The 17162-nt window shown below is 50.7% G+C and overlaps 6 protein-coding genes across 6 annotated transcripts; 3 read left to right on the forward strand and 3 right to left on the reverse strand.

Annotated features, from left to right (window-relative positions):
- Positions 1–394: 394 nt before the first annotated feature.
- GMPR (GMPR guanosine monophosphate reductase, opisthokont-type, purine salvage) lies at positions 395–4385 on the reverse strand. The gene is made up of 17 exons (XM_005836162.1): positions 4327–4385; positions 3962–4044; positions 3794–3866; positions 3682–3738; positions 3538–3633; positions 3408–3475; positions 3305–3354; positions 3202–3263; positions 2992–3064; positions 2720–2791; positions 2552–2677; positions 2420–2499; positions 2302–2373; positions 2124–2186; positions 987–2070; positions 752–924; positions 395–702 (listed from the first exon to the last, which is right to left on the reverse strand). Exons 1-15 carry the CDS (start codon positions 4360–4362, stop codon positions 2032–2034), a joined length of 1050 nt encoding a protein of 349 aa, XP_005836219.1. The 5' UTR covers positions 4363–4385; the 3' UTR covers positions 395–702; positions 752–924; positions 987–2031.
- Positions 4386–4974: 589 nt separating this feature from the next.
- GUITHDRAFT_151485 (hypothetical protein) lies at positions 4975–7819 on the forward strand. The gene is made up of 17 exons (XM_005836163.1): positions 4975–5122; positions 5421–5513; positions 5688–5801; positions 5860–5930; positions 5979–6027; positions 6075–6187; positions 6237–6321; positions 6366–6427; positions 6472–6544; positions 6598–6645; positions 6691–6884; positions 6933–7053; positions 7103–7147; positions 7224–7305; positions 7479–7558; positions 7608–7697; positions 7752–7819. The coding sequence occupies exons 1-17, from the start codon at positions 4991–4993 to the stop codon at positions 7800–7802; spliced, it is 1503 nt and encodes a 500-aa protein (XP_005836220.1). The 5' UTR covers positions 4975–4990; the 3' UTR covers positions 7803–7819.
- Positions 7820–7890: 71 nt separating this feature from the next.
- GUITHDRAFT_135950 (hypothetical protein) lies at positions 7891–8414 on the reverse strand (the record flags this gene model as incomplete). Its single annotated transcript, XM_005836164.1, has 4 exons — positions 7891–7933; positions 7978–8021; positions 8082–8149; positions 8198–8414. 4 exons carry the CDS (start codon positions 8412–8414, stop codon positions 7891–7893), a joined length of 372 nt encoding a protein of 123 aa, XP_005836221.1.
- A 374-nt stretch (positions 8415–8788) lies between these two features.
- GUITHDRAFT_162115 (hypothetical protein) lies at positions 8789–10654 on the forward strand (the record flags this gene model as incomplete). Its single annotated transcript, XM_005836165.1, has 7 exons — positions 8789–9076; positions 9123–9277; positions 9322–9413; positions 9470–10050; positions 10097–10228; positions 10277–10441; positions 10484–10654. 7 exons carry the CDS (start codon positions 8789–8791, stop codon positions 10652–10654), a joined length of 1584 nt encoding a protein of 527 aa, XP_005836222.1.
- A 417-nt stretch (positions 10655–11071) lies between these two features.
- Positions 11072–11908, reverse strand: GUITHDRAFT_104772 (hypothetical protein; the record flags this gene model as incomplete). Its single annotated transcript, XM_005836166.1, has 6 exons — positions 11072–11170; positions 11216–11280; positions 11330–11390; positions 11442–11480; positions 11550–11634; positions 11874–11908. 6 exons carry the CDS (start codon positions 11906–11908, stop codon positions 11072–11074), a joined length of 384 nt encoding a protein of 127 aa, XP_005836223.1.
- A 1270-nt stretch (positions 11909–13178) lies between these two features.
- GUITHDRAFT_135953 (diacylglycerol kinase) lies at positions 13179–15534 on the forward strand (the record flags this gene model as incomplete). Its single annotated transcript, XM_005836167.1, has 17 exons — positions 13179–13283; positions 13455–13524; positions 13573–13805; positions 13862–13898; positions 13945–14005; positions 14053–14124; positions 14185–14290; positions 14337–14410; positions 14459–14519; positions 14751–14834; positions 14884–14922; positions 14967–15034; positions 15096–15180; positions 15225–15257; positions 15300–15344; positions 15387–15455; positions 15499–15534. 17 exons carry the CDS (start codon positions 13179–13181, stop codon positions 15532–15534), a joined length of 1278 nt encoding a protein of 425 aa, XP_005836224.1.
- Between the last annotated feature and the right edge of the window lie 1628 nt (positions 15535–17162).

Genomic DNA, 17162 nt, shown 5'->3' on the forward strand with positions numbered 1-17162 from the left:
ACCCCCTACCCCTTGTTTGAAGAAACTTTCAGCCCGGAATCTTAGGTATCTATCCAAACGCCGGGTCAAGAGAACGATGGGGTCCGTGAACAGGTTCGAATTTCTCTCGCAAAGTACCGGTGGATATCATAAGAAAAGGAGGGGGTCCTTGTGTCCCCCATCAGTGGGTCACATGGGCAGTATAAATAACTAGCATGGCAGCAGCACGTAACCTACTTTTTGAGGGTGGGGGTTAAAGGAGTACCCATCTAAATTAGTAAACATACCGGGTCATTACCCAGTCTTTCTGTCATTCTCAACGAGAAGAGGAGGGGGGTGGTGCTCTGGAATGCTAGTGCCATGCCGAGACCGTGACTGGCAAGAACTGGTCACGATGCCACTCCTCCTGTCCCCTACTTCTTCCTCCCCGTATCCGCTTCTCCTTCGCTGTTCTCCCTCCCATCACCCCGCGTTGCTGTGACCACCCTCTGTTGCTCTCTGAACCTTGACCTTGCTACTATCTCGCTCAGTGTACATCTGCATTTTGATATAGTTTGTCGATAGAACCCTTGCACAGCTAGCTCCTCTAGGAAAGTTCGAATCTTGTGCATAAGTGTTCCGTCGTCGTCTTCCCCCCTAAGCACGAACTCACGTCGTCGAAGTTGTATCCCATGGTGGAATCTGTCGATCTCTGGTTGGAGAATCATCTTGCCTTCGGCGATGGTGAGGTGGCCATTTGTTTGATTCAATGCTTCTGATCCGCGCTTGGCAGATTCGTTTGGTCTTTTCGACGCAGTATCTGATGACAACAATGCAACACGAATGCCGAACGCGAAGCAGTTCGATGATATCTTCAACATGCCCATTGGTCAGAACAAGAACGGCGATGAGGATTTGTTTCCTGAATCTCTCACCTTCGACGAGGAAGGCAAAGAACTCCTCGAGGTAGAGTACCAAGCCACTCCTTTGTTTTCTGAGTGGACTAATAGGTTCGTCGCTTTCGGCAGATTCCTTTAGATCTCGAGAGCTGGGGTTCTTCAAGCGGCTCGTCTGTCAACACAACTCTTGCGCAACTTCCTCGAAACATTGAGGAGGAGCAAATGAAGCTTTTGAACCAGAGCAGTGTCGCAGCCGCAATGTCGTCAACAAGGGCCCCCCGTCCAGAAGAATTCATGGAATTTCGAACCCCAAGCCTGATGCCCAAAGAATTTATGCGAGCTTACCCTTGCATGCCTCCTAAAATGGAAGAGAAGGTCTTCCAGAGCACTATGGCGCAGCAGCAGCCAACATATGGATTCGTCAAACACGAGCCCGTCCTTCAGCAGCAGTGTGACTTTGGAACTCAGAGCAAAAACTTTTTTGCGATGCAGAGTGCCCTCAGTGCGCCTCAGTTCTCATCGCCATGGACGGCCCCCTCGGTTGATCGTCACGTGGTCGATTACCAAGTTTATCCGTCGAACCGTCGGTCTGGGAGGCAGGTTGAAGAGTTTCTGTTCCCGAGTCAGCAGGGCGGAAATCTCGATGTCGGAAGTAAGAGAGGGTTGTTGAACAGCTCACCGATGAAAGAGGATTCCTCCAAGAGAGCCAAGACTGTCAAGGAAGATTCCAGCCCCGTCAAGTCTGTGAACAAAGCGTTGGATGGAAGTGACAACAAAGATAACAATGCGAGTTCTCAGCAGATTTTGCTCCCAGTATGCAAATTCTTGAGCAAGCAGACCGGTGCGGCTTGCCGTGGAAAGCTTAACGTGGTGTCGCACAAGCGAGGACATCTTGCTTGTGCTTGCTCTTCGAGGCATCAGTGGGTCTGGTGCCCTCTTTGCTGCAACTGCCGTGATGGCGAGACTGGGGACAAGAATGTGAGAGGATGCACTATCCCGACACACTGGTTTGAGAGAGATGCTTTCGACACGGGGAACAGGAACCACATGAATGTACATAAGTCGAAATAGATGTGATTAGTGTAAAATACGAGCTCAAAGGTTGAAGATTAACGCTTAGTTTGCAATTCATTACTTGCAAATAAACATCAAGTTCTCCAAGACTATCAGAACTCTAATCTTTCGACTCCATGCCCGCGAATACTTGGTTGAGCTGATTGTGTTCAGATCATATCAGATATTCTGATCTCTCACTCGCAGAGTTACCTGTTGGGTAACGCGAATAAAAGTTGTTCTCTTCGACATCTCCTTGAGATACGCGGCTCCCACCTGCACAACCAAGCTATCATCTCTGTGGGATATTCGGACTCCACCATTGCATCAAGCTCATCGTTCTCTCCCAAGCTCATCGTTCTCTCCTCCCTCGCTCCCTCGCCTTCCTCACATAGGTACACGCCGAGCGCAGACCCCCGAGGAGGTCGAGGATGGTCTTTTCCACAGGGCCCCTGTAATCAACCTGCTCCTACCGTAAGAAGAGGAAGGGAAAGGTGCTCCTGACTGACCTCCACCGTCTTTCCTTCCGAGCTCCTGTACTCCGCGACTCCTCCTGCGTACTTCTTCATGGCGGTATCAGAAGACATGCCTGAAGACTCATGGATCAGGAGGAGCGCACAGGAGATCAAGGTTAGGAGGACCGTAGAACAATTTGCGCTTCTTTCCGTTCTTCTCGATCAGCTCCCCAGCACACTCGTCGTGCCCTGCAAGCATTCCGCCGAGCATCACAAAATCTGCTCCTCCTCCGAAAGCCTTGGCAACATCGCTGCGAATTGTGTCATCCTCTTCTTCTTCCTATATATTCTCACCAGGGCAGACACACCCTCCGTCGGAGATGATGTGGCCACCAAGACCATGCGCGGCATCGGCACACTCGATCACTTGGGGAAGAACCGGAAACAAGTCAACAGATGCCATCGCGCTCCTTCTCCTTTTCCTTCTCCTTCTCTTTCTCTTTCTCCTTCTCGTTGTCCATCTCCATCTCCTTGTCCTTCTCCTGCCTTCTCTGCTTCTTTTCTCTTTCAATGCCATGGCCATTTTTCCACGCCCCTCCTCTTTCCCCTCCATCTTTGTTGAGTACCAGCTGAGAGCTGGGGATATCCAACGCCAGTCTGCTTGCGGGTAGTGCAGACAGAGCCGGGACCGATGCCAACCTGAAATAAGTTGAGACAGCAGAAGATAAGGGAAAGTGAGGAAGAGCAGACGAAGGAAAAGAAGTCAGAGACTCAGGTAAGGCAACGAGGAGAGGACAGAGGAGGAAGGACGAGAGGCAATTGAGCATGCTTTGTACCTTGACGATGTCAGCACCACTGAGAATGAGCTCTTCTGTCATCTCCCCGGTGACGACATTCCCTGTCAGTCCTCAGCTACGAGTCTTCTTGAGCTGCACGAACCGGCGAGGATGATGTGGTTGGGAAACTGTTGCCGAACCTTACGGACATACCTGCCATCCTGTCAGGAGACGAGGCCGAGGGGGTCAAGGAGTTCAACACGTACTCGACAAACATCTCAGAGTATCCGTTTGCGACGTCAAGGCAGATCATGCGGATGGGGGTGGCGGCGAGCTGCAAAAGCAGTCACGTGTCAAGGGGGAATACAGTGTAGAGGGAAGGTGGGAGAGAAATACCACAGCACAGAGCCGCTCATAGTCGCTGTCGCTTGCCCCGCTGCTTGCCGCAACGAAGTTCATGCACTCGGGGTTGTTCTTGGCAAACTCTACCCACTGAGAGAAAAACGATCAGAACTGGCATGCTCATAGAGTCGTGCCTGCCTCCTCCACTGAGAAATGCTTGCTCATGGCCACGATGGTCCTGTGCTTTGCCATGACCTGCAATGTCATCAACATCCCGCCCTCCTCCTCCTCCTCCTCCTCCTCCCGTCACCTTCGCCATCTCAAAGGTTCCAGTCGTGTCCATGTTGGCGGCAATGATAGGAACTCCTTCCCATGTCTGCTTGCTGCGACGAGACACGTCTCAAGGTCGAACAGAGATTCAAGAGAAGGTTGTAGAGGAGGGAGAGAGGAGGGGGGAGAAAGAGGGGCAGGAGAGTACCTGTTTCTGAACGTGTACTTGCGATCAAGCGAGACCTCAGACCTGGAGCGAAGGGTCGAGCGCTTCGGGCGGATGAGCACATCCTGACAAGAGCGAAGAAAAAAAAAATCAAGAGGGTTCAACAAGCGCTCGACAGAAAGACATTCCAAGGTGCACGAAATGAACTAGAACCCTAAGTCTTGCATCTTCAGTAGGAGGTAGCGAAAAGAATCATGCATTGCTCAACGGATTCGGCTTTCCGCCGCTCCAAAAAAATGGTAAAGGAAGTACATGGGGAAATAGGATAGCTGCTCGCTAGGAAGGGAGCATGAAGCAAACAAACCGAGCAAGAGGTTGATGTGCATGATGAATTAGAAATAGCCCACCTTGAAGTCAAGCTTCAGCTCGTTCTCGATGTGCATGGCTTGTCAAAGTTACGAAACCTGAGGCAGGCATTTCATCACTTTCACACCCAGTCAAGGCGCAAAGATCTTGAAAAAGCACTAAGAGCGATGCAGATAAGGAGAGTTAAGTGTTTTTCTCTTCTAAAAGTCGTCCTCTCCTCTTTCCTGACTCTCCGCTTCCTCCTGCCTCCTCCTCCACACTCTCCCTGCTCTGCATCGGTAGTTCATATAAGCGACGCGTCAGGTCCGAAACTATTACTCAACTCAAGTCGGAATGTCGCGCTATTTTCGTATTGTGGACATTATTTCAATCTATTGCGCGACATTAGAAACCTGTCCCCGGAGCCCGGGGTTCCGGCAGGCCTGATGACTCATGAAGGAATCGAACCCGGACATAGAAGTATCCTACAGGATACATCTGACGCATAAGCAGTCGTCTCGTGCTCACTGTAGACCTACCTCCCCACATCCATTAGAGACCCCTAGGTGAAGGACATGACACCCTCTCTTCAATTACTACCCCTCTTGTAAAGGCAAATTCTCTGAATTCAGCAGGGTATATTGAGTACCCCCTGGGGACTGTAAATCAGCACACCCGTGGTTGAGTACCCCACCACCACCTCAAGGTTCATCCTACCGCCGCGTCATGGAGGGAGCGGTGCTAGCGGCGGTGGGGCAAGGAGATGTTGAGAGCCTTAGCTTCGCCAATGCTCAAGGGTTCGACCACCAAGCTCTCATTGGTGTTCTCAAGTCCCTCTTGGCCGACGGCTATGTCCAGGCAAGCACTCCATGCTCGCAAACAGCTGTTGAATGCTCGCAAGTCTCGTTAAGTTTTTGAATGGTGACGCTCGTTATGTTTCTGCTGCTTTTGTGGACTTAGTCTATGTCTTTGCCCTCACTCATGACTGTCTGTTTGAGGCTGTTGCCATTTTGTATGAACTCAATGAGCACGGGTTGATGTTTTCAAGGTGAACAATCACTGAAACTCAATGATTACAACATTTCATTACTGACTGTGCTCGTGTATTTGCTTGTCCATCATGTGGTGGTGGTCATCCCCTGACTCTCAAAGACAGATGGAAGCAGTGGATCACGAGGGCTGGAAGCTGACTGAGGAGGGAGAAGCATGCGTCAGCAAAGGCTCTCCTGAAGCACAAGTCTTCGCTCTGGTAATGCTCGCCTATTTTAGACATTTCACTTGATCTGCGGGATGATTCATAATGGTGAACAATCACTGAAAATTCATGACGAAAGTTTTTTGCATTGATTGCACTTGACCGCACCAAACTCTCTCAAATCACATTCTTGGGCAAGCGTGTTGGCATACCTCACGTTCCTGACAGGTGAAACAAGAAGGGTCGGACAAGGATGAGATCGAAAAGCTTGCTGGAGCCTTAGCAAAGGTCGGCTTGTCCCAGTGCATGCAATCAAAGTGGCTGCGTGTGGACAAGGCTCAGGTCTGAGCGATTACGCTCGTAGACGTTGCTCGTAGACGTTGCGCTTACATTTGTACAGGGTGGCAAGATTTTCAAGGAAACAGATAAGATTGAAGATTTGGTGCAGAAGCAGCTCAGCGACGTCAAGAAGTAAGGACTTTCCCGTGGAATTTCAGTTGGATTCTCATTCGTTGCCAGTGGTGTCTTCCCTCCAAAGGCTGACCTGGACAAACTAAAGAAGAGAAAGGTACATACCAAGTACATCGTTCTTCGGACTAAGTGGGTTGCTCTCAGTTGATTACTGCTGCAAACTACAAGACGTACAACATCAAGAAGGGCCCTGACTATGCTCCCGTGCGAACAAAAGCAGCTGCTGACATCACAGCTGAGATGATCGCCGACGGAAGGTAGTTTCTTATTTGTGCTTGTGTCGCGTTGTTGATGAGTTGATTGCAGCTGGAAGACTCAGAAGTTTAAGCCGTATAATTTTGATGCTTTGGGCCAAGATGCATGTGCTGGACGTTTGCACCCGCTGCTCAAGGTGAAATTTCATGTTCCATCCTCTCAACTCCTGACCCGCTTCAGGTTCGTGCGCAATTCCGTGAGATCTTCTTGGAAATGGGGTTTGAAGAAATGCCGACGAATCGGTGACAGCAAATCGACATCACCATCAAATCTGAAGTGATACCAGCTTTGTCGAGACATCCTTCTGGAACTTCGATGCTCTCTTTCAGCCGCAGGCCCATCCAGCTCGCGACATGCAGGTTCGACATCGGCACAAATATTCAGGGACACTTGTGAGTGAGATGACTTGCAGGACACTTTCTTCATCAAGGACCCATCTACTACTCTCCGCATTCCTCAGGTCAGATGAGAATCGGCCCAGCACGTGTGCTCAAGCCGTGAACAGGAGTACATGGAGAAGGTCAAATCCACACATGAGAAAGGAGACTGTGTCACTGGAGGTCCGCAAGATCCTCTGGCCACTCCCATCGGCTCTCTGGGTTACAGAAACACCTGGAACATTGTCGAAGCGGAAAAAAATCTTCTTAGAACTCATACCACCGCCATCTCGGCTCAGATGTTGTACAAATTAGCTCAAATGTGAGCTGCAGGTGTGTTTTGAGGAGCTAGAAGCTGACGATACTTTAGGGATAAATTCGAACCCAAGAAATTCTTCTCTATTGATCGCGTGTTTCGCAATGAGACTCTGGATGCGACACATTTAGCAGAGTTCCACCAGATCGAAGGGCTCGTGGTTGATCGAAACCTTGTAAGTGCTCTGGTTGCCTTCTTTCGTAAGATTGAGTTACTGGTTGTAGGCGCTCGGAGATCTCATGGGAATGATCCAGGCTTTCTTTGAAAAGGTGAGACTCTCTCAGCTCCATGCGCATCAATCGTCTGGGGCTCCTCCTCTCGCTGCTGCCGCTGACTCGCCCTCAGCTCGGACTAAAGGACATTCGCTTCAAGCCAACATACAACCCTTACACTGAGCCCTCCATGGAGATCTTCCACTGGCATGAAGGTGAGCGGGAGATACCTTGACAAGAGTATTGCTTGCGACGGAGGGATGATGTTTGACGAACGATGCCGATTTCTATGACGAAAAAACTTGATGGGCACCGCAGCCCATTGACCTCTTTGCTCTCTTTACGATTCTGCGATTCATCCATGTGATCACGCTGAACCACCTGGCAGGTCTCAACAAGTACGTGGAAGTTGGAAACTCTGGCATGTTCCGCCCGGAAATGCTCCGACCGATGGGCTTCCCCGAAGACGTGAGAGCATGCGAGATGAGAGATTAGGGCGTGAAGTGACGCTGAGAAGGTGACGTGCATCGCATGGGGACTGTCGCTCGAACGCCCTACAATGATTCTTTACAAGATCGACAACATCCGAGATCTCTTCGGACACAAGGTGAGCATTGGAGACTTGATTTTATGGACGAGCACGGGAATGATGGTGAGCCAGGTTGATCTCCATATGATCAAAACGAATCCTATCTGCCGATTGGTGAAATAAACAAAATCAAAAGATGATCTCTCTCTTGCAATTCCGTCTTTGTTTTAATACATTACAGAATCTTGTAGAACAACGATGTCGTTGTCTATCAGTTTCCAGAGGCGGCGGTGACTGCCTTGTAAATCTGTACCCTGCCAAGAGATTCATTGCATGGAAGAGCCTTGACAAGACTTACAGAGCGATGGGAATGCCAAACTGAGCGGTCAAAAGCACCATAATCTGTGCGTATGCTCAGTCATCCCGCACACAAGATGAGCATTGAGAGGTCGCCCAATTCACCTGTGCTGGCGTCGCTTTGAGCCTTGGCTGGCCATCCTCTCCCACCACGCGGGTGTCAGCAGTGAGCTCTTGAGATCAAATGTGAGAGGGTGGCACGCAAAATTTTACAGCTCAACCTCTTGCAATGCCGTCGAAGAGACCCTTGAAGCCGGTGGTTCTCTTGCCCTGCCCGTCCTCTTGCATGCTCAGCGCACAGACTCCTGCTTTCGCTCTGCCACATGCAGCGGGAAGAGAATCACTTCCACGAAGCTGGGGAGAGGAAGAGGAGAGGAGGAAGGAGGAGGCTGGAGCTACGGCCAAGGCCAGCAGCAGCAAGGCGCAGAACCGCTGCATAGCGCGTTATAAGTAGCCGTTACATTGGCACATTTCTGTAACGTCTGTCACAAATCTAGGTGACACCCAACAGTTACGTCTCGTTTGTCTCAGTTACATTTCGGTTACATTTTGATCTGAGGGGAGCTCACCAATTGACCAAGGCATCGAAAATGCCCACCACCTTGAGGAAGGGCTTTTTGAGAGGGAAATGGGAGGGAAAGAGGGAGGGAACGGGAGGGAGAGAAAGAGGGAGACAGGGAGAAGGGAGACAGGGAAGGAAGGAATATTGTGCAAGTGGGGAAGGGAAAGGAGGGTACGGTGTGGTGACAGTGACACTAATTATTCATCCTGGAACAGAACATGCGAATGATCTGACAGGATCCCCGAGAAGCATGGTGGACTTGGAGCAGAAGAGGGTGCTGAAGGATTTCTTGAGGAAGGGTGAGACTGTGGAGACAGTAGAGAACCTTGTGCTGCAAGGAAGACACTTGAGGCTCAAGAACCTGACAGTGCTGGCGCATTGTGAGAGACTGAGAAAACTCGATTGCTCGAGGAACTCGATAGAAAGTTTGGCAGGGGGCGAGAGTCTGTGTAGGCTCGAGAAACTGAACCTCTCCGACAACAAGATCTCAGACCTGTCGGAGATTCTGCACCTTCAGTCGCTCTTCCAGCTGTTCGAGGTGAGACCTGTCTGCATGAGCGGGATGTTGTCCTTACCGAAGGTAGCTGGACCTGAGGTGGAACCCCATCACAAAGCAGGAGAGCTACAGGCTCTTTGCAGTCAAGTACCTCCCTCGGCTCAGACGGCTCGATGGAGTTGAGATCTCCGCTTCTGAGAGGATTCGAGCTGAAAGACTCTTTGCGAATCTGGACTGCAGCAGGTGTGTACAAGTAGAGGACGCTCCCGATGGTCACAAGCGCGCAGCAGCTCAGATGCAGGTAGCTCGCATGTCGTGTCCGGGGAGGAGGAGGACAGCGATGAAGAACTCGCATCCAGCCGCGGGCGCGAGGAGGCAGGTAAGATCTACCGGACGCTCACCCGCCTTTCTTTCATACTCCAACCTCTCCTGCAGGTGCACAGAGGCGCGCTCCTCCCTTCTCGCGTGAAGACGAAGAGACGGGCCATAGAAATGTGTGGAACAGACTCAAACTGGAGCAGCAGGGAGCCGCTGGCTTCAACGTGCAGTGGAGCAGGAGCCTGGAGGCCGTTCTTGCAGGCGATTTCAGCGGGAACGAGGGCGAGGAGATAGCCGGTATGCTCGGCTGCAAGTTTGAAGTCCAAGTGATCCCAAGTGAAGCAGAGCCCTCCGGGAGAGTCAAGAAGATGTCAGAGGGGAGGAAGCACGAGGAGGATGAGGAAGCGGGGGGACGTGGGATGAAGGAAGAATCTACAGATGAGATGGTTGTAGAGGGGCTGCGAGACCTAGTCCGTCAAGTTCTGAGGGAGAGGGAGAAGGGAACGAAAGAAGAGAACGAGATGTGGCGAAGCATACAAGATAAGGTGTACATGCTCAGCCCCCTTCACCAAACTGACCTCACAAATATTAAGGTACAAGCAATCCTATACATGGCTCAGTCCAGCCGTGGCAGTCAGGCTCCATCGACCCACAATGATCATCCTGCTGATAGGATAGACGGCTCCAGCATTGATCAGGTTATACATCCTGACCCTCCTGGCAAGGGCTAACAACGCTGGCAAGGCTTACAAGCGCGAACTGAGTGCCCTTGTCGATGCCCAGAATCAACGAGTTGAGAGTTTAGAGCAAACGAGAAGAAGTCTTGAGCAGGAGCTCAAAGCCCTCCGCGATCAAAACACGCTCTACCACCAGCAAGTGAGAGACTGCACTAGAGGTCGAGAGTGCGACTAAGGGAGCTGGCAGGTCCTAAAGGCAGAAGCAAAAGTCTCCATGGTCCAGGACAAACTTGACGCCATGCAGGCTCATGAAACTGCCGGGAGACCGTCGACATCCACCGACGTTGAGGGGCAGCAAGAGATGCTTCTGCGTCAGCGAGAGCTTGTCCGCATGCTCCAACAGTCGCACGAGGTGAGGCAAGTCGACGTAGAGCGACGGTGACTTGCTGTGCAGGAGCTTATCCGTGACAATGCTTGGTTCAAACAAGAGCTGGAGAAGGAGAGAGCAGGGCGAGCAGCCGACGTCCTCGTCTTCGAACGGAACTATCAGGAACTCCGCTCGCTTGTCAAGTTATCGGAGGCACAAGCTGTCAAAGGTCATCAGGGAGACGGACAAACGAGTTGAAAGAAGAGAAGAGACATGAGCACCGGGCATCGCTCTTCACGTAGCAAAGATGGACAACACAGCGATAGTGAAGAAAGAGACGCCAACAATGAGTAAGAGCGACAGGCTGTCAAGGATGTTATACTAAGACAAATAAACCCTTTCACCCACGAGAAGCGGATGAGGAATTCAGCAAGGAACAGCAGGATCTGCCAACAGGCTCAGAGAGGAGCTTCATCGTCTCTCGACCTACTTTCACAAGGAAGAAGCCCACAACTGAAGCTAGTGCTGCAGTGATCCAGAGCTCGATGCTGGTAGTCTGCCATGATGGCGTCACCAATCTTCTGTAGCAGAGGTGGAGCTTACCGAAGGATCACGCACCCACTTCTGCAGTTGATTGCGAGAGAAGCCCCAACCGAATCTGCATGGAAGGAATCATCAACGGTGCTCGAGGCTCCTTGCATGCCTGCTCAGCTGCCTCATGTCGTCCTTGGAATCAACTGACGTGACCTCCCCAGTCTTCTGCCCCTTCAAGTTCTGGAAAAAAGGTCAGAATGACGCAACAGCAAGCTAAAGGTATACGAGCATGTCCAAAATCTCTTTCACGGCCCTGCGGACCCTTTGGAATCGATCCCGCAAGTTCAAGACTGCACACAAAGTTAGAGCAGCCTGTCCCGTCATTGACTGCTGAGCTACCATCATCTTGGTTGGGCTTGAGATCCGATATCCAAACATTGGGATCCTGAACTCTGAATATCTGCAGCTAACGTCAGTAGTCTATCCCAGCAAGCCCACAGCCTCATCGCACCCTCAGCGACTCATCCTCCGGCGATCGAGCGGACAAGACCTACATGTCCAACGGGTGAGACAGGCAGGTTGCTTTCAGTCGCTTGTCCTCATGGGCAGTCTCGCTGACCTGCTGACGACCCAGCCGAGGTTTCCTTATGATTGGTGCCATACACGGCCATCCCCATACGTGTGGTGTGGGACCCACAAAAGCCCTGCAATGAAAGTTGATACTCGAGGCCTTGATTCAAGCGCAGCCTATAGATTTATCCGTGTTCGAGCTCCAAGAATCTAAGAGCACCAGGAATGTTCCTTTACCTGCAGGAGCAAACGATCTAGAGCCTCTCCTCTCCCTCTCCCCATCTCCTCGTTCTCCTCGCCTAAGGTCCTCTGAGTACTCGCTCGGTCTCTTCTTTGCTGACCACCCTCCTCCCCTCTGTCCGTCTCCACTTACCTTGCCTCCCGCGCGGCCTCGCAAAGGACCAGCATTGCGTCCGGGGTCTTAATTCCTTCTTAATTTTCACTTTGAGTTTACAAAAAAAGATTTAGGGAATTAATTTTTAAAGCAGTCAGACGGGGGTGGGGTTCAAAGCATGTGGGTGGGGTACGATTTCGAATGAAAAATGACCCTTGGAGTCCACGTCGTACCCCTACCTACGACTGACAACTACCCCCTGCTCCACAAGCTCGGCTCTACCCACCTGGTCGTATGCAGACCACCCACGATATGCCTCTTCCACCACCCCACCGTACTCAGAAATTTTGCACTGGTACCCAATCACCGATTGTACCCCCATAATAGACTGACAAAAAGGGGTACTGATACCACCCCACCCGTCAAATGTAGATGACCTCCCTATCGGATATGGCGGAGCCGAAGGCGGCAGGTATGACGGAATGGGAGGGGAGAGAAGGAGGAAGGAGGAAGGAGGAAGGAAGCAGAGGTATAGAGAAGAACGAAAGGAACCAGGTTAATGGATGCAGGAAAGCAGATCAGCGAATCTGTGAGGTCGAAACTGAAGAGATTTGAAAGAAGGCTCGATTGGTTTGGAGTAGTGAAGGGAAAGGGAGTGAGAGGGAAGAGGAAACATGATGATAGGAGGGGATTTTGATTTCCCCCAAGATAAAAGCTAAGTTTGGCATCTTTGAATGGTATCATGGAAATGCAACCGTCTAGGATTCATCAGTACAGTTGCACCTAAAGTTAATTTTTTGGATGTGGCAAAGAAGGGGAAAGAAGAAAACTGAGATGTTTCACACTGCATTGTTGAATCCACGATCGCATGGTTGCACTTTCATGCTCTTCTCTCATCCCAAGATTTTTGTTTGTTTTCAGAGTTCTTTCTTCGCTCTAACTATTTCTTACAGCGCTCATGCGGGGGTGGTTGGAAAAGCAACATCATCATGTTCTGAAATCCTTTGAGAGGAGATGGTTCGAGCTCTATGGTTGTGAGCTCAGGTTGGATGTTTTTGTTAAACATGTGATTTTGAGTACCCCCACTTGTTCTCACCTGTGTCCAGATACTTCGAAAAAGACAGAAGCGATGTTGCTTGTCGCGTTATTAATGTGAAAGGCAACAAATTCCAGGATGGGAGGGTATGTATTTGTGTACCAGACTAAGTTCTTGAACTCATTGATTTTCTGAAGAAAACTGCCAAACGACTGGAGTTTGTCATCGAAACGCCTAATGATACTTTGGCGAAATCATACAAGTTTGCTTGTGACAAAGAAGAGGAGTACAACCAGTAAGAACTCATCATGGAGATACTCGTCTTACTCTTTCTAGGTGGAAAGCTGCTCTTGCTCAAGCTGCCGTCTTTGATCGCGCGGTTGCAATCGCCTTTTCCCTTAGAACCCTTCCGTGTATCAACGTTGATATGATGTAGAGTTTTCCGTGATTCAATTTCCTCATTGTCCAAGTGCGAATCCTGAGAGTGTGTCATCAGTGACCAAAATCATTCCTTGACGCAGACAGCAAACCTTTCATGACAGCCCATGTGATGGTTTGGGGTCTTGTGTTGACTTTTCTTCCAGACTGTCGCCATCGCTCCGCAGAGGCCGAACATCGTGGCTCTTGTAAACGGAAAGAGTGGAGGCAAACAGGGTGAGTTCGAGTTAACTCTCTAGCCGAGGAGACTCACCCGTAGAATAGGAACGAAACTCATTCAGAAGATCAAAAAACATCTCGGGGATGCGAATGTGGTGGACATCATGTCCCTATCAGATGCCGGAAAGGGAATCAAAGGACCCCACGGGGCTCTTGCAAGTGCATGCATGAATGCGGTGCGAAGAGGAGCTCATTTCAGTGCAGTGCATGCCAACGACGGCCCCAATACTCGATTTCTTGTCTGCGGAGGAGACGGAACTGTGGGCTGGACTCTTCAGGTGGGCTGATATCGATATGATATCGACTTAATCACTCACGCAATCTCGTCGAGCAGGACATGGAAAAGTTGATTCAGTCTGGAGGGATCAATGGTATGCTGTTACTGCGTAATGTGGGAGTTTTCACCCTGGCTTTCAGCTGATATTCCGATCGCCGTCCTCCCTCTTGGCACAGGCAACGACATGGCAAGAACGCTGCGGTGAGATGGGTTTGGTCGAAAAGGCAAGGAGCTGATCGTGATGAAAGATGTGGTGGAGGCTACAGTGGAGAGCAGTTGCTGCCGATTCTCAAGAAAGCAGCAGTGGGAGAGAGGAAGAGGTGGGTAGAGTTTCAAAGAGGTGGTCCTCGCTCGAGGAGCATTCTAAGTGATTGCCTTAGGCTGGATCGATGGAAAGTTCGTGTTACTGCCGAACAAGGCGGTCAAGAGCCTTTCGTCAAGGAGTTTCTCATGTGCAACTACTTCTCCATAGGATGGGATGCAGTGGTGAGGAAAGGATATTCAAGACAACGACAGTGAGGATGTGCTGTAGGTTGCCCGTGGCTTTCACGTAAAGCGTGAGCTGAGCCCAAACCTATTCAAGAACCGAATCATTAATAAGCTATGGTAACACTATTAGAGCGTGGGGAGAAGACTCTGAAGGTTCTATGTAAGGTATCTCTACTTCAGCTTCGGAAACTTGGTTGGCAACTTCGATGCTTCTAAGGGAGTTGAAGTGAGATTTGATTTCCTCTGACTGTTTCCATCTTCTTGCCATTCTTCCTCCTCTCCACTAGTTCCTCGTGCTTCTCTCTCTCTACCTCTACCTCTACCTCTACCTCTACCTCTACCTCACCTCTACCTCTACCTCTCTAACTCTCTCTCTGCTTTCCAACCATTATCTCGCTCAAATGTGACATCGGCATTGATGATTTTCTAGCTTGAAGTCGATGGAAAGTCTGTGCAGATTCCAAAAGGCATCAAGAGCGTGGCTGTCATCAACATCCCGTCCTTCAGTGGTGGAGCCGACCTGTGGGGAAAATCTTCATCAGTAATTGGATCACTTTCTAACTGGCAAATATTATCTAATAGTAATGTAGGGCAATTTCCAAAAGCCGCAGACAGACGACGGTCTTCTGGTGAGAGGCGGAGACAGATTTATCTTGTTTGATCCAAAAAGTAGGAGATCGTCGGCACTTACAACCCTCTTCATCTCGGCATGGTGATCGTTAAGATACGAACGGCAGTCAGGTCAGAGACAGACGAGCCGTGTTGGTCGTTGTGAGCTGATGTTGCTACTGGTGCGGCACAGGATAGCGCAGGGCAAGAGAGTAACAGTGAAGACCAAGACGTTTGCCGAAGGAGGACCGAAGCCCGGCAAAGGCACCTGCATGCAGGTCAGTCTCGCCCGCGAAGGAGTAGGTTGAGAGTCTGTTGGCAGGTGGACGGAGAGCCTTACTTCCTCGACCACAAGGTGACGGGTGGAGGGTCGACTGAGGCGCTGACGCAGTGGCAGGGTTTCCACGAAGACGTGCATTACAAGCCTGAAAAGAACCTTCGGGTATGCGAGAGGGCTGATTGCGTCCTTGTGATGTTGGGGCAGGATGGAAACGTTGACGTAAAGGTGGAGATCTCTCACCATGCAGTAGCTACGTTGGTTGAGAGCCCTGACGTATGTTGCTGTGCGATCAAGATGGAACGTGACGGGTGCGCAGGGAGGAGGTTGTTGCGTCGCTCCCAAGGTCGACTAGGACATGGAGGAGCTTTGATGCACTCTAAACCATCTTTAAATGTGTCCTCGCACACTCCAAGCTCCCATGATGAAATGGATGCCTTGGCACAACAGTTAACGAAGGAAAGGATTTTCCCTTCCGTGGATTATGTGCAGATGTACAGACAGAAATACAGACAAAGAAATAAAACGAATCAAATGAGAAAGAGTTGACGCAGAAGAGTGAAATTTCTCATGGAAAGGGCCTATCAGCTTTCCGCCTTCGTTCAATTCCTCTATGCTTTCTCCTCCGACGTCGATGAAAGCTGCTGGCAGGTCATTCCCCTCGGACTCGGATGCGACCATCTCACTCTCCTACCTCACACGGCTGTACACAAGAGCCCATTCATTACATACCCAAATGCCTCTCCGTTATTCTCCCTTCTCTCTCTCTCTCTCTCTCTCTCTCTCTCTCTCTCTCTCTACATGCGTCTCCTCTTCACCTCACTGCCCTCTCTTTCCGCCTGCTGCTTCCCTTGTCCCTGCTCTGCTCCTGACGCCTCCCCCTCCTCCGGCCTGCGCTTCTGATGTGCCCGCTCTGTCCTGCTGCTTGACGTCCGTACCCTCCCTTGCAATGTCATCACGTTGCGGAGCAGTGAGCAGCAGTCCTCTGCTGCTGATGATGATGATGATTGACGTCGCGGTCGCTCCTCCATCCTGTCGAGGTACGCGCGCTGCTGCGGGCTGAGAGTGAAGGCGGGGCGATGTGCTGGGGGATAAGAGAAGGAGAAGCTGGTGATGGTGATGGTGAAGGAGGAGGAGGCGGACATGGCAGTAGAGGAGAAGGACGTGTGTCAAGGAAGGCTGGTTCAGTTGGAGGGACACAGGGAGCAGAGGAGGGAAAAAGCCGCGAGGTAACGTGACCGGGAGGGAGGTAACATGACCCTTGCGTCGATTCGCGATGGAGGTACCGTGATGGCCTCTTCGATCAGTCATCGCTGACTTTTGACTCTCATCATGCAAAAAAAAGAATTACGGAGGTGAAGGAGTCGCTCAGGCAGCATTGAGAGCCCCAGGATGTAACTGCAGATCTGGTGCTTAGGATTATTCAGAATCAGACTTGACTGAAACTCATTGACAGCTCCATCAAGCCTCTGTGCGCTTAGACACGAGACCGTAGTGAAGATCAACCCCGATCGTCCCTACGACTAGACAACGAAGAAGACCCTTGTGCATCCCCTCGGGGTACTTGAGAGGCTTGAGAAACGGTTGCTCGACTTCTGCTTACCTCGTATCGACAAGGAACACACGGTCAGTTCTTTGCTTGGGCCATATGAACATCTGAACAGCAACTACTCTCAGGCTCCATGGAGGCCATCGCTTCAAGGCAGCACAGTCCTTTCCCTGGTTATGCATGCAGAAAGCCATACTGGCATGTGCTGTTGAGCTATATGAAGCTAGCTACAAACGTCAACAGAGAATGGAAGGTGTGTTCCAAATTCATGAAAACATTCAATGCAAGTGCAGTGATACAATCAGGTGCATACAACATCCCTAGAAGTGGCTGTACACAAGAGCCCATTCATTACATACCCAAATGCCCTCTCCGTTATTCTCCCTTCTCTTTCTCTCTCCCTCTCTACATGCATCTCCTCTTCACCTCACTGC

This window comes from Guillardia theta (genome assembly GCF_000315625.1).
Source record: "Guillardia theta CCMP2712 unplaced genomic scaffold GUITHscaffold_18, whole genome shotgun sequence".
Lineage (NCBI taxonomy): Eukaryota > Cryptophyceae > Pyrenomonadales > Geminigeraceae > Guillardia > Guillardia theta.

Coding starts and splice junctions, on each gene's coding strand:
- GMPR (XM_005836162.1), bottom strand. CDS start 4,362: ATGCACATCGAGAACGAGCTGAAGCTTGACTTCAAG. Junction 3,355..3,407: donor TACTCTGAGATGTTTGTCGA/GTACGTGTTGAA, acceptor ACAGGATGGCAG/GTATGTCCGTAAGGTTCGGC. Junction 2,792..2,991: donor ATATCCCCAGCTCTCAGCTG/GTACTCAACAAA, acceptor TTCTTCCCCAAG/TGATCGAGTGTGCCGATGCC.
- GUITHDRAFT_151485 (XM_005836163.1), top strand. CDS start 4,991: ATGGAGGGAGCGGTGCTAGCGGCGGTGGGGCAAGGAGATGTTGAGAGC. Junction 5,931..5,978: donor CAGCTCAGCGACGTCAAGAA/GTAAGGACTTTC, acceptor ATTCGTTGCCAG/TGGTGTCTTCCCTCCAAAGG. Junction 7,698..7,751: donor GAGATCTCTTCGGACACAAG/GTGAGCATTGGA, acceptor ATGGTGAGCCAG/GTTGATCTCCATATGATCAA.